The 13,313-nt window shown below is 40.4% G+C and overlaps 1 protein-coding gene across 2 annotated transcripts; it reads right to left on the bottom strand.

The window, feature by feature from the left end:
- Nucleotides 1–1,250: 1,250 nt before the first annotated feature.
- On the bottom strand, nt 1,251–13,011 carry tnfsf11 (TNF superfamily member 11). 2 transcript variants are annotated; one of them, XM_017470214.3, is made up of 4 exons: nt 12,145–12,420; nt 10,336–10,365; nt 5,802–5,928; nt 1,251–5,716 (listed from the first exon to the last, which is right to left on the bottom strand). In XM_017470214.3, the coding sequence occupies exons 1-4, from the start codon at nt 12,331–12,333 to the stop codon at nt 5,295–5,297; spliced, it is 768 nt and encodes a 255-aa protein (XP_017325703.1). In that variant the 5' UTR covers nt 12,334–12,420; the 3' UTR covers nt 1,251–5,294. The 2 variants fall into 2 exon arrangements, with proteins under 2 accessions (XP_017325703.1, XP_047011999.1); XM_047156043.2 differs by lacking the exon at nt 10,336–10,365 and having other exon boundaries at nt 12,145–13,011.
- Between the last annotated feature and the right edge of the window lie 302 nt (nt 13,012–13,313).

The following is a 13,313-nucleotide window of genomic DNA, read 5'->3' as shown; positions in this document are numbered from 1 at the left end:
TTAAGCTAAATATACTTAAATATAACAAAAAAATTATTTTAAATTACAAAGTTTGAGTTAAATGTTTGTTATATTTAAGTGTATTTGGTTTAAAGAAATGGTTTATCAACTTAAAAATTTTGAGGTAATTAGTTACCTCAAATTTTTTGAGTTAAATGAACTATCCGGTTTTACAGTGTAGTCAACAACATATCAGCCAATCTTTGGTCTCAGCCTTGATGGATTGCGCAGATTGGTACTGTGCTGTCCAAGGTCCTGAAGCCTGTGGGCACAGAAACCGAGGTCAGTGCAGGGGCCTGTTATTTATTTATTTATTTATTGCCCAAACCTGAACAGACAGCTTTCAGTTAGAGCTCCTTCTGAAATGTGGCACAGAACACAAATAACCAATGCTTAGTCAGCATAGGAAGAATGTGTGAGCGTGTATAACAAGCTCACAGCTGCATCATAAATCCTAATTTAAAGTCATTTTCGCCCCACCACAGAATCTCCATTAAAAAAGTTCACTAATCGTATAATGTATCAATGCTCTATGTTCTGCTGACAAAAGCACTATTTGGTTATAAAACATGGTTTCATTTCAGTCAGTGTCCCCACCCACCCCACTCTTGGACACTTTCTGGCAAATCGTTGTACTGAAATGTTCTATGAGGAAAACACACCTCTTTTGACTGAAATCCAGATTGCCTTCATGGATGGATGTACTTAGGATAGTAAATCAGTGTTTATTAGCTTTAAACAGCTGCGTTTTATTACCGATATGACACATGCCTTTTACATGTAAAAAACAGGAAAAATGACTGCAGCTAACCATGTCCTTAATGCTTAAGGGAATGAAAGGGAGATGGAGGCTTTAAACTAGAGAGCTGTATTGAGCCCCTGTAAGGTCTCATCCAAATAACAAAGGAAAATAGAAAATCTTTTAATTACAGAGTTATATAGATACTTTCTAGATACTTTTCAGGTAAGAATAGAAGTGAGGTCAAATCGAAGTCAAGCGTAAGGCTAACAATTTAAATGTTGATAGCACTGCTTGAGGACCAAGCAGTGACTCTCTTACTCATCAGACGTTAAAATCAACCATTCTTGTGTACTGACCTGTTGGAGAACTCACTAAATTTATGTCATTAAGTGAGACAGTGTAGTTGAGGAATAGCTGAATGACATTATTACTACTGAACAAAACAATCCAAGCATCTAAGTTCCACACATTAGCTTTTAACTCGAAGCAAAACCAGAAATACCGCATTTTAGGCATATTTAGAAAAGTATTTTTATTAGTTAGAATGATATAAATAAACAATACTGGTAAACAAAACATTTGATATGAAAAATCGTAAAAATTTATGTTTGAAATTGTACAGAAATAAATGCTGCTTTGAATGAGAATTTGTGCACAGAATTGTCAAATATAAAACACATAAATACATGGTTTCTGTAATCAGAAACCACTCAAAATAGGATTTAAAATAAGCTCTGTGCTTCTACCATTTGAAAAAAAAAGCACATCTACAACTTACCTAAAGTCAATGCGTCATTCAAAACTTGTGGAAAGAATGGAGCTTAGGCAGACATACACACTGTACAAGAGTTTTAGAAGAAGACAGAACATTTTACAAATGTCCATCTTTTTCATCATAAAAAATAAATAAATACATTTAGTGCATTTTCTCATTTCCTACAGAAGATGTGAAATGAAAAATAACTCTTTAAATTAGCATGTACCAAACTCAGTTTGGTTCACTGTATTCATGTCAATCTTTTCAGCTGTCACAACAACTAAAAGACAGTCCAGCTATCTGTTACGCCACGGCAAGCAGAGGGCAATGTGGTACGGCCGCTGACTGGACACGTTTACTCATTTACTTCCTGCTTGGACAATAATCTAAGTCTGATTTGCCCCAGGTGTTAATGTTTTGGTTTAATTAAGTTTGTTATTTAAACCCCCCGGGTTACTGCGCACATCGCGCAGTAGTATAGTTGGTTCACGTTCGGCAAGTGAAGGAAGGATAACGGTATGTGCTAATGTGTAGCATGCTAGCGGTTGTAGCTAAATGTCCAGAATTTGCATAGTCAGTACAGACTGCGGTCCCTGTGTTTGTTTGTTTATCTGCGAAGTAATAAAGACTGTGACCTGCACCTGCATCCACCTACGTCTCGTTCCGTAACAGAATACTAGGCCCAAAATGAGGAAGCAGCAGGTCGCTATGAGCGCCGCCGAAGAGCCCAGGATTTGGGCGCTTCTCCGTTCATCCCTGGAGTTGAGCAAAAAGCTCGCGGAGGACATTTCTCAGTGCAAAGCCGGGCTGCGCTCCGCGTCGTCCCTCGCGCCATATACCCCGTCCCCGCCAAGGAGCGACGCCGTGCAACACAGCCAGCAAAGTAACCTGAGCATCTGGGGCTTTCCACTGCAGGGGAGGTACACCTTGCTGCGCAGTCCAGAGGTGAAGGCTGGCCCAGAAATTTTTTTTGGGGGGGCAATGAGGACAGCAGAGCTCCAGCCTGAGGCCTATGGGGAGGTCTCAGCTGTGGAGCTCCCACCTGAGGTCAACATGGCGACCTCAGAGGGACAGGCTGAGGAGGCTGTCCCGCTGCCCTGCACAGCCGAGGAAGCTGTCCCGCTGTCCAGCCCAGCCGAGGAGGCCGTCCCGCTGCCCTGCACAGCCGAGGAGGCAGTCCCACTGTCCAGCCCGGCTGAGGAGGCTGTCCCGCTGCCCTCTACAGCCAAGGAAGCAGTCCCACTGTCCAGCCCAGCCGAGGAGGCCGTCCCGCTACCCTGCACGGCCGAGGAAGCTGTCCTGCTGCCCAGTCCAGCTGAGGAGGCCGTCCCGCTCCCCAGTGCCGCCGGGGATGGTGCCCACCATCCCAGGGGCGGTGCCCAGAATCCCAGGTCCCAGAGCTGCCGGGAGCGGTGCCCAGAATCCCAGGGTTGGTGCCCAGTGTTCCAGCAATGCTGGGAGCGGTGCTCTGACTTTCAATCCCGGGGGGGGTGCTGCTCTGCTCCTCTGCTGCCCGGCAGAAGCTGCTTCGCTTTTTGTTGCAGCGAGATACAGTTCGCACAGGGGCCCCGGACCCCCCATTGGAGGGGGGTTCTGTTACGCCAGGGCCAGCAGATGGCACTGTGGTACGGCCGCTGACTGGTCACGCGACTCGTGACCTGCACCTGCATCCGTCCATCTTTGATTTTGTTTTGCTTTGTTCAAAGAAATTTTACATAACCAACAAAAATTCGATTTATATAACAAACTGGGAGTAGCAAAATCAGTCCATAATGAAGTAGCAATGCCTTCTTAACCAACTATGGCAGATAATGTTAACATGCCAAAACTTTTATAACAAAATGAACAGTTAGACGTCTGATGTGCCCTTAACAATTTACAACATACAGTGAGGGAAAAAAGTATTTGATCCCCTGCTGATTTTGTATGTTTGCCCACTGACAAAGAAATGATCAGTCTATAATTTTAATGGTAGATTTATTTGAACAGTGAGAGACAGAATAACAACAAAAAAATCCAGAAAAACGCATGTCAAAAATGTTATAAATTGATTTGCATTTTAATGAGGGAAATAAGTATTTGACCCCTCTGCAGAACATGACTTAGTACTTGGTGGCAAAACCCTTGTTGGCAATCACAGAGGTCAGACGTTTCTTGTAGTTGGCCACCAGGTTTGCACACATCTCAGGAGGGATTTTGTCCCACTCCTCTTTGCAGATCTTCTCCAAGTCATTAAGATTTCGAGGCTGACATTTGGCAACTCGAACCTTCAGCTCCCTCCACAGATTTTGTATGGGATTAAGGTCTGGAGACTGGCTAGGCCACTCCAGGACCTTAATGTGCTTTTTCTTGAGCCACTCGTTTGTTGCCTTGGCCGTGTGTTTTGGGTCATTGTCATGCTGGAATACCCATCCACGACCCATTTTCAATGCCCTGGCTGAGGGAAGGAGGTTCTCACACAAGATTTGACGGAACATGGCCCCGTCTATCGTCCCTTTGATGCGGTGAAGTTGTCCTGTCCCCTTAGCAGAAAAACACCTCCAAAGCATAATGTTTCCACCTCCATGTTTGATGGTGGGGATGGTGTTCTTTGGGTCATAGACAGCATTCCTCCTCCTCCAAACATGGCGAGTTGAGTTGATGCCAAAGAGCTCCATTTTGGTATCATCTGACCACAACACTTTCACCCAGTTGTCCTCTGAATATTTCAGATGTTCATTGGCAAACTTCAGACGGGCATGTATATGTGCTTTCTTGAGCAGGGGGACCTTGCGGGCAGGATTTCAGTCCTTCATGGCGTAGTGTGTTACCAATTGTTTTCTTGGTGACTATGGTCCCAGCTGCCTTGAGATCATTGACAGGATCCTCCCGTGTAGTTCTGGGCTGATTCCTCACTGTTCTCATGATCAATGCAACTCCACGAGGTGAGATCTTGCATGGAGCCCCAGGCCGAAGGAGATTGACAGTTCTTTTGTGTTCCTTCCATTTGTGAATAATCGCACCAACTGTTGTCACCTCTCACCAAGCTGCTTGGCAATGGTCTTGTAGCCCCTTCCAGACTTGTGTAGGTCTGCAATCTTGTCTCTGACATCCTTGGAGAGCTCTTTTGTCTTGGCCAAGGTGGAGAGTTTGGAATCTGATTGATTGATTGCTTCTGTGGACAGGTGTCTTTTATACAGGTACAAACTGATATTAGGAGCACTCCCTTTAAGAGTGTGCTCCTAATCTTAGCTCGTTACCTGTATAAAAGATACCTGGGAGCCAGAAATCTTTCTGATTGAGAGGGGGTCAAATACTTATTTCCCTCATTAAAATGCAAATCAATATATTATATTATAAAATTTTTGACATGCGTTTTTCAGGATTTTCTTGTTGTTATTCTGTCTCTCACTGTTCAAATAAATCTACCATTAAAATTATAGACTGATCATTTCTTTGTCAGTGGGCAAACGTACAAAATCAGCAGGGGACCAAATACTTTTTTCCCTCACTGTATGTTGTAGATCGTTAAGGGCACATCAGACGTCTAACTGTTCATTTTGTTATAAAAGTTTTGGCATGTTAACATTATCTGCCATAGTTGCTTAAGAAGGCATTGCTACTTCATTATGGACTGATTTTGCAAATGATCAAATACTTCTTTCCCTCACTGTAAATCAATATTGAAAAAAAAAAAATAGTCAGAAGACAGTGATCTAAAATATAAGTGCTCAGTGATCTGTGGCCACGTTGAAATTGTTCATAAGGTTGTAAAATGTGCATAAACCAGTTCAGTAGCAAAAAAATAAACAAAAGTCAGGTGCTCATTTTAAAAGCACCAAAGTAAGTCCCCTCTGGCTCAGGATCCAACAGCCAAGAATTGGACACATTGACAAAAAGGCCGTCACTTTGACCCAACCGGACACTTCTTCCTTGTTGCACACAGTACATGTTGTAGTTTGGGTCACTCCAATTGAACGTGCCTCCGCTCTTTGAAAGCAGCACAGGTTTGAGTTTAGATTGTGTGTGACTCTCATGGAAAATATACTGAATCAGCTGGACGTTGCTAACATCCTGTTTCTTTGAGGCGTGATCAGGGGCATAGCGAAAACAGGTCTTGGCATACACATAATACAATCCTTGTTCCTCCATCACAAATCGTCCATCGTGGTATTTGACCTTCGTCAGAGTGCCATGAAACTGGTTCCAATGGATAGTGGTCACAACCTTGGAGTCAGCTGAGAATTCAAATTAAGGACAGGTTAAAATTTAACATCAATGCAATAAATGTTCAGATATAACTGAATAGTAGCATTTGCTTACTGCTTGCGAAGTCCATGGGGGTCTTGACAGAAAGGTGAGCTACAGGTGTTTGATCTTTTTTTCTGGATCTGTCCTTTTTCTTGATGTCTCTGAATGCATCAGCAATTATGGGTTCAGAATGAACTTCCTGATGAAGACCAGAAATGGAAAGGAAAATGAGAGCCATTTGATCTGGAGCCTGTCCAACTTATTGACATTAACATCATTCAAAAACAGGTATTTGAATTGTAGAACCGTGGTTAGAACATAGCAATGATAGAACAATGAGTAACAAAATCATTTAATTTATTAACCATTAGTAAAATTCAGCAAGATTTTAGATGGAATCTACAGAACAGTGAACACATTCCCACCTGTACATGTGTAAAAGTTCATACTGAATGAAGGTCAAGACAAAACACACTAATACATTTACATATGAATTGGAACATAAACCTGCAGCCATGTGTGCATAATAATTAGCCACAGCTGATAACCCATTTCATGGTAAATATAAATAAAAATTTTAACTGGAATTATTGTTTAAATGCTAAAGCCTCTTTTGTTGCAGTACTAATGTAGCTTCTGTAGTTATTATTACAAATGACAAGTACCAGTTAAGTAAGTACTGTGGACCAAAGACTGGCAGTGCCAAAAAAAAAAAGTGCATGAGACCATGTGCACAACAAACATGGCTATCAAGTTTCAGAATGATAGTAAATCAGTTAAGCATGTTATTTATTAATAAAAATCCTATATATTATCCAAATCACTGATTGAGATAGACATGATTTGAATTTTTTTTTTTACATCTAATTTCTCTAATTTTCAGTTAATTCACTGATTTCTGCAACAACCAAGATTAGAATATTGTCACGGTTGAAAATTTGATTTAAATAAATCACACTGGAAAATTTAAATAAATAAAAAATAACATTCAGTATATGCAAAGGTCGTAGACTAAATGGATTTTCAGCTGAAGCATCAAGAGTTGTATGTGATGGAAAAAGATAATAAGTGTCCCCATTTTTACTTGAGACTGATTTGGAATAGCATGTTAATGAGGCTGGTTCTGGCCTTTGTTATGATGTCTCTTGGAGAAAACAGATGTCAAAAAGCACCGAAGCATACGCTGAAAACATGCAGAGCGTGCGCTTAGTGTTTGCCATGGAAGACAGCTAATAGTGCGCCTTTGCCTTTACAAATATGGAAACAACGTTGAGATTTTCCACATGGATGAGTTTATTAAACAGGAGGTGTCAGGGGGGATGAAAGAAATCTTGTTTGCTGTGCGCAAGAGTCCTAAAGTTTAGACTGCGATCTAAACCATTTTGAAAGTTTGTTTTAATTCACAACCACTATCTACATCATCTGTTGTCTATATGTGATTACCATAGAAAGATATTTCAACATGCTTCCCTGTACTGAGAGGGCAGAAAGCCTGTTTACTCAAAACGGGTTTATATTGAAAGCGCAAGAGCAGTTGTTAGTGCAGTCGATAACATTTTTGTTTGTTGTATTGTAATTTAAGCTCTAAATTTGTGCAATTTGTTCCTATCTGAGGACAGACTTTGTGGCTATGCATTACCAACCAGTGTAGCTTAAAAGTAACCAAAAAATTCCTTGGTTTCTGCCTAATCAACCATAGATATTACATAACCTAAAGAAACCAACTAACTGGACTTACTTTTATACTGGTCGAATGGTTCTAGTTTTGTAATTACACTATAATTTCACATGTTTATTGAAGAAATTCATCAACTGCCCTAGGCTCCATTATATAAGTAAGTTTCGACTAACCGGTTTTCTGGGGGTTTTTCTCAGGAAAGGGAAACGTGTTATATCACCCATGTGATACAAGTGAGATAAAGATGGCACATTCCTGGACAAACTTAGAAGGGTGTTTAACTAAGGAATGCTACAGTTTTTTTTTAGCTTGGATGCTTGACAAACAGCCAAAGTTCATATCACATGTACTCTCTGAAAACAAGGAAGCTCAATGGAGAATTATTCTAAAAATTAGTTTAACAAAAAAATTCTCTTTTAAGGTTGAGCTGCCAATACATGTTAATTTCAGTTAAGATTTTATATGTTGAATTTGTTACATTTATTAGACATGTGTGATGAAAGGTGTAAAGTTAACATCAACTACATAAACTAACTGCAGTTTATTTGCTCACTCACATGCTTACACAGGTTTTTAATAAATGCCCCTATACAAAGTATGAAAGACAGAGATAAAGATCAAGGTGACTTTACTGGACTTGCATCCTGTATATTACATTCGTTTTTAATTTCGAATACATGAATATCAATAAAGACATAACATGACATTACAAAAAGCTCTTTTTTTGGGCTAAAAATGATTGAACGATGTGTATCAGCTATTACTAGGTAGATTTAAGTTTGGCAGATACAATATGCCTGATGTAATGGAATGAATCATCGCCACAATGGATCTCGTCACAGATGAGTTCGTCTATGAAAGTAAAGACCTATCTTTGATAAGCAGATACGGATACGGCCACAAACTTCACACGAGTAGGGTACTACTGTGCTTACTACATACTTTTTCAAAATAGCAAGATTGTGACGGTAAAGGAGGATGACATGGTGGCTGAGTTTTTAAATTATTATTAAAATTTATTTTGCATATGTTGAGCCCATTTTTATTATATAATTTATGAAAACAAAACAAAGTTCCAGAGTACACATCTTAACCAGAAAGTAGTCTGTAGCACTTGTACTTCCAGATCGACTCTGTTCACTCTGAACTGTAGTTCAGAGGGCATTTTTTCATATATGGATTTATAGATATTTGATTTGAAGTCTTTATATGCTGAAACTAGTAGAAACAATTAAAATGTCAATATTTCAGGTATAATATTATTTAAATTATTATATATAATATTTTTAATGAAAAAAGATCAACTTCTTATTTTAGAATGTGCCAAGAAAAACAAACAAAAATAAAATAAACAAGGCGTTTCCTTGTATTCACGTAACAAACAAAACGAACACAAATGAATGCAACACTTTCAAGTGTTAGTGCTGAGAGATGTATAGTGTTTCCAGTGAAACCTATTGGAAGAGCATGGTACTGCACTAAAAATGACCTTCAGGAAATTATCCAGATTTTAGTAAATACAGCATTTAACGATGTTGATGGCTGCAAAGCTTCAGAATGATGCATGATTACAGTCAGCTTTGCCGATCATACACTGACGGGCAAGTGAATGAACTTTGGAAAAGCTCCATCAAAATCAAGAGCTACAGTCCCAAACATCAGCCATTCACGGCTGCTACCCTCCGTTGAGTTCAAATTCCCGATTCCTCTACAGAAGAATACAAGATGCCAAATGTTTCTGAAATATAATACTATGTTTTTCACAATGTTTTCCCACAGTAAACACAACAACTCCAATCGTGATTAAAAGCTTTGATTAGCTGTTTTCTGTGCAGTGTTCTGGATGCTGTTCTGCTACGACCGTAAGAGTTTGGGCGGACCACAAACAAAGTGTAGGCCAGTATATACAACTGTGGACCGCACTCGAGAAATAAAAAACAGAACAAGAGACATCGTGGATTTAAACACTGGCCTTTTAGCTTTTTTTCTCAGAAGAAATGTCTGAGACTATGCAACCTGTCAAACTTGACAGTTCGTAGTGAAAAGAGCGTGACCAAGAACTCATTGCTCAAATGCTTATAAACAAAATGAGATAATACACCACTATTCCCAGGCAGTGTGGGTGGTTTGAGTCAGTCCTACTAACGGCCAAAACCTATCAAATTAAATGGACATTGTCATAAATACGAGCTGCAAAATAAAGACCTCTAACATTTTTTACATGCTTCCCATGTACCTCCATGCCGCACCTGCCCTGTTATGCTGGTGATTAGTGTTAGTGATTATGAGGCCATTACCAAAGCCACACGCAAAGCATTACATTTCTCTCTCATCAGTCCCAGAGAAGGAATGAGAAGAAGCACCTAAGAGAGAAGCACTGACATGCACCTCATATTTTCTGTCAACCCCAGGTTATGTAAACATGCTCCTTGTTATAAATCTCCTGATGAGGCTGATGGGCTGCGTGTTGATTCCTCATAGTGGTTATCATGACAGACAGCAGGCCCAAGCTCTCTGGCTTGACCTTTACACAGGCAGCCCCAACCGCCACAGTTAAGGAAATGTTTTACAGCAGCTGCGGTATGTAGCTCAATGTTTATCTTCTGCTTTAAACAAATTATGAGAAAACAGTGGCACAGAGCCTGTACAAGAGCAGCAAGAATATCTCGGATGTCAACAAATGAGGAGCATTATTTCAACCAAGCTAAATACCATTATAAGACCATTTTTGAGTTTACTTGGAATTTAAGAGCACTAGTATTTCGTGGAAATGGCTCATTTTAGCAAATAAACAGATGCGAACAGGAACTTAGCAATGCTGCAAGGCACCAAATAAAGGTAAGTTGCTTGTTACTTTGTGTAAGAAGCAACTCGTCTGTGGCATAATCAGTAGAACATCAGTAAAAATCTCAACACACAGACACTCACCTCTATAGGCTGAGCTGAAGAAAGGTCAACCTGAAAAATAACAAACAAGATTCAGTCCTGCATCTGTATTCAATCACTTGCTTGTAAAATGGCTTATAAAATGGCTCAATATGGGGCAGTGGCATACTTTGTTCTTTGTATAAACGTGTAAAAATCATGTTTTGTTCACAGGGTAAACCTGAGACAGATGTTTCCTACAAGAGATTATATTTAAAGGCATGCACTGATGGATCTCAGGCTTGTTAACCAGAAATTACAAGCAGAGGTTATATTCAGTCTATTCTGATAAGGTACAACAAACAACACAACAGGGCACATTTTAATTGCAGTGATTAAAAATTTGCGAGCCAAAGCATGCTCAGAACACAGGTGAGAGCGTCCATGACTCATTCCATGATACATGCAGGAGAAACAGTAATTTCACTAAGAAAATACTGATGTGTGTGGATTAGTACTTGTTATGATATGTATAATTAAATTCATTATCCTCTTGTGTCTCGTACTCTCCCTTTTTTCAGAATAATACAAGAGAAAAGAAGAAACAGTAACTTAAAAAAAAATCCATGGGGGGGGGGACAGCGATTTTCTTCATCTGATTTTCTCCTGAATGCATTTTCCGAAGCCAATCTGAACTTTGTGCCAAGTACAACTGAAATTCATTTCGTGTCTGTTACTTGGGCTCTCTCCCAGGACGTAAGCCTCTCACACACTTATACACTACTATTCCTGCCAAAGCCTCACAACACAAGATTCACAGTAAAGACTCATAAACAAGGGAAGCTGGCCTTGATTAGGCTTTATAACATGTGATGGGCCTGCCTGTGTGTGTGTGTGTGTGTGTGTGTGTGTGTGTGTGTGTGTGTGTGTGTGTGTGTGTGTGTTTCACGAGCTAGTTAAACTAATGATCAGTTCAATCTGAGACCCCTAAATAAACAAATGAGAGCTGGGAAGATCTTGAACATGTTTTCTTTATAAACCCTGCTTTCTGTCCTGGGATGAAAAGCTTAACACATACAATAGACTTTTTTTTTGTCCAGATTTATGCACAAGTTCGGTTTTAAGGACAATTTAGACATCCTCAACCATGAAATTCTCTCTCTCTCCAAAAGTGAACCAAAACATGGGAGCAGAGTGTTTTAAACAAGGTGATTTCCCAGCCTTCCCTGTCCTTCCCCAGCATCCTTTAGCACAGTGAAAGCAGAGCAGCCTCCAAGCATCAGCGCGCAGAGACACCTCTGGCTTTTTAAAGTCACACAAAACCTTTGAACAGCTCCGAGGTGTGAGCGAGCGCACTGAGAGATTATCGAGTCGGAAAATCAAGCTCGTGCTATTGTGCACGTGCCAAAACACAAACCAGAGAGGCGACATGCTGCGGAATCTAGCGTTGTGAACGTTTCTTTTCGGAGAACTTGAACAACGCGAACACGTTGCCTGAAGATGATCTTCAAAAAATTTTTAAAAAAAACAAGAAGAAAAAAAGGGCGTCTATGCGACACATCAGAGATAAGCCCCAACCGCCATTTCCAGTTCTGCACAGAGTCACTCGCTGCGATTTCCAGCGGACACGCAGGTAAAAACGAAACTGCGCGAGAGCTCGAAATGCAAACACAAACACGCGCGCAGTGAACATTACAACACGATCTAAGTCTGTGCACTAAACTCAAACTTTCCTAACAGAAAAACAAAACAAAACCCCAACAACTTCAACGTAAACAAAGTTGCACTGATCTTAAGCGCGTCGCGGACAGGCTCGTGCTGTAACTCGTGCCAGTGTGTATAGTAGAGAAAGTGTGTTTTCGCGTGGCTCACCTCGCGGAGATAACCGGTCAAGTGCAGCAAAATGGTGACACTAGACGCGACCTGCAGCAGTCCCATCACGGCCAGTGTGCCGAAAATCAGCGGCCTGTGGGCGCTTTGGGTCGGCGGCTGGAAGCGCGAGCCCCCGTGCTCCATGTCCATGTGGTTCCGCAGGTAACCGCGATAATCATTAGCTGCCATGAGCGCGCGATTCTAATAACCTCCTCGGTGCAGGAAGTCGGTAATGTGCGCGGATTGCTATATAAACGGTGGGTGGGCAAAGCGGCCGCGCGGCCGTGCGGAGACTCAACCAATCAGATGCTAGCGGACTCGGGAACTGTCTCGCGCTCCATCTGCAGCGCAGTCAAAGCGCCAAACTGTTCCGTTCCTTCATACTGGGGTACTACTCACATCAGTACATCGTTTGTACCTGTAGTGTGTAATTCTTTGTGTTTTAACACGGTAACGTGACTGTAGTGTATCTTTAAAGAATTGAAAAGGCCTCTGATGTTTATTATTCAATGAGCTTTTTACACGCACGAGGTGCACTTTATGCATCTGAGCAGGTAAAACATACACATTAAAAGGTACAAAATATATACCCTTGAGGATAAAAGTGACAAGGAAGGGTTCCCTCAAGGGTACATTGAGCTTTCTAGGTAAAATATACATTCTAAAGGTACAAAAGGTGTACAATTGAGAGTACCATCCCAGAGACATTGAATGGTACTGTTTAGTACTCTTTATAACTGCTGGTTATTACTATTAAAGCAAATGATGTTGTATTTATTATGCTTTTTGAACAAAAAAAAAGTGGTTTCAATGTGAATTAGTATTTTATTAACACTCGTAATGCAGTAACCAGCATGGTAGTTTTGGTATTTTCTGGCTTGGGTGTTGCTACACTTAAAAAAAAAAAAAAAAAAAAAAAAAAAAAAAAGCTCTAAACTGTTAGCATTCCACGTCTTTCTTGAGTGTGCACCTTTTGCACATCTAGTCTGTATCATTTACCTAGAAAGGCACATATAGTAAACTTTCAAAGCTTTACGCTTATGTACCGGAAATCTTTTTAAAGGTTTACACTATATGAAAATTTCCAGTTGAAAGATACATATTAAAGTTACAAAAGATAATGGTACCAGCCCAGTAACAAGGAACGATTCTGAGATTCTATGATTTGA

This window comes from Ictalurus punctatus, chromosome 6 (genome assembly GCF_001660625.3).
Source record: "Ictalurus punctatus breed USDA103 chromosome 6, Coco_2.0, whole genome shotgun sequence".
NCBI classification, from domain to species: domain Eukaryota; kingdom Metazoa; phylum Chordata; class Actinopteri; order Siluriformes; family Ictaluridae; genus Ictalurus; species Ictalurus punctatus.
The sequence above is the reverse complement of the archived record's forward strand: the minus strand, read 5'-3'. Positions and strand labels throughout refer to the sequence as shown.

What these genes read in the sequence shown, in the direction of transcription:
- tnfsf11 (XM_017470214.3), bottom strand. Translation starts at nt 12,333, where the DNA reads ATGGCAGCTAATGATTATCGCGGTTACCTGCGGAACCACATGGACATG. An exon ending in CTTCAGCTCAGCCTATAGAG is followed by an intron (nt 5,929 to 10,335) that starts GTGAGTGTCTGT and finishes GGTCTTCATCAG; the next exon opens with GAAGTTCATTCTGAACCCAT. An exon ending in CCCCATGGACTTCGCAAGCA is followed by an intron (nt 5,717 to 5,801) that starts GTAAGCAAATGC and finishes TTGAATTCTCAG; the next exon opens with CTGACTCCAAGGTTGTGACC.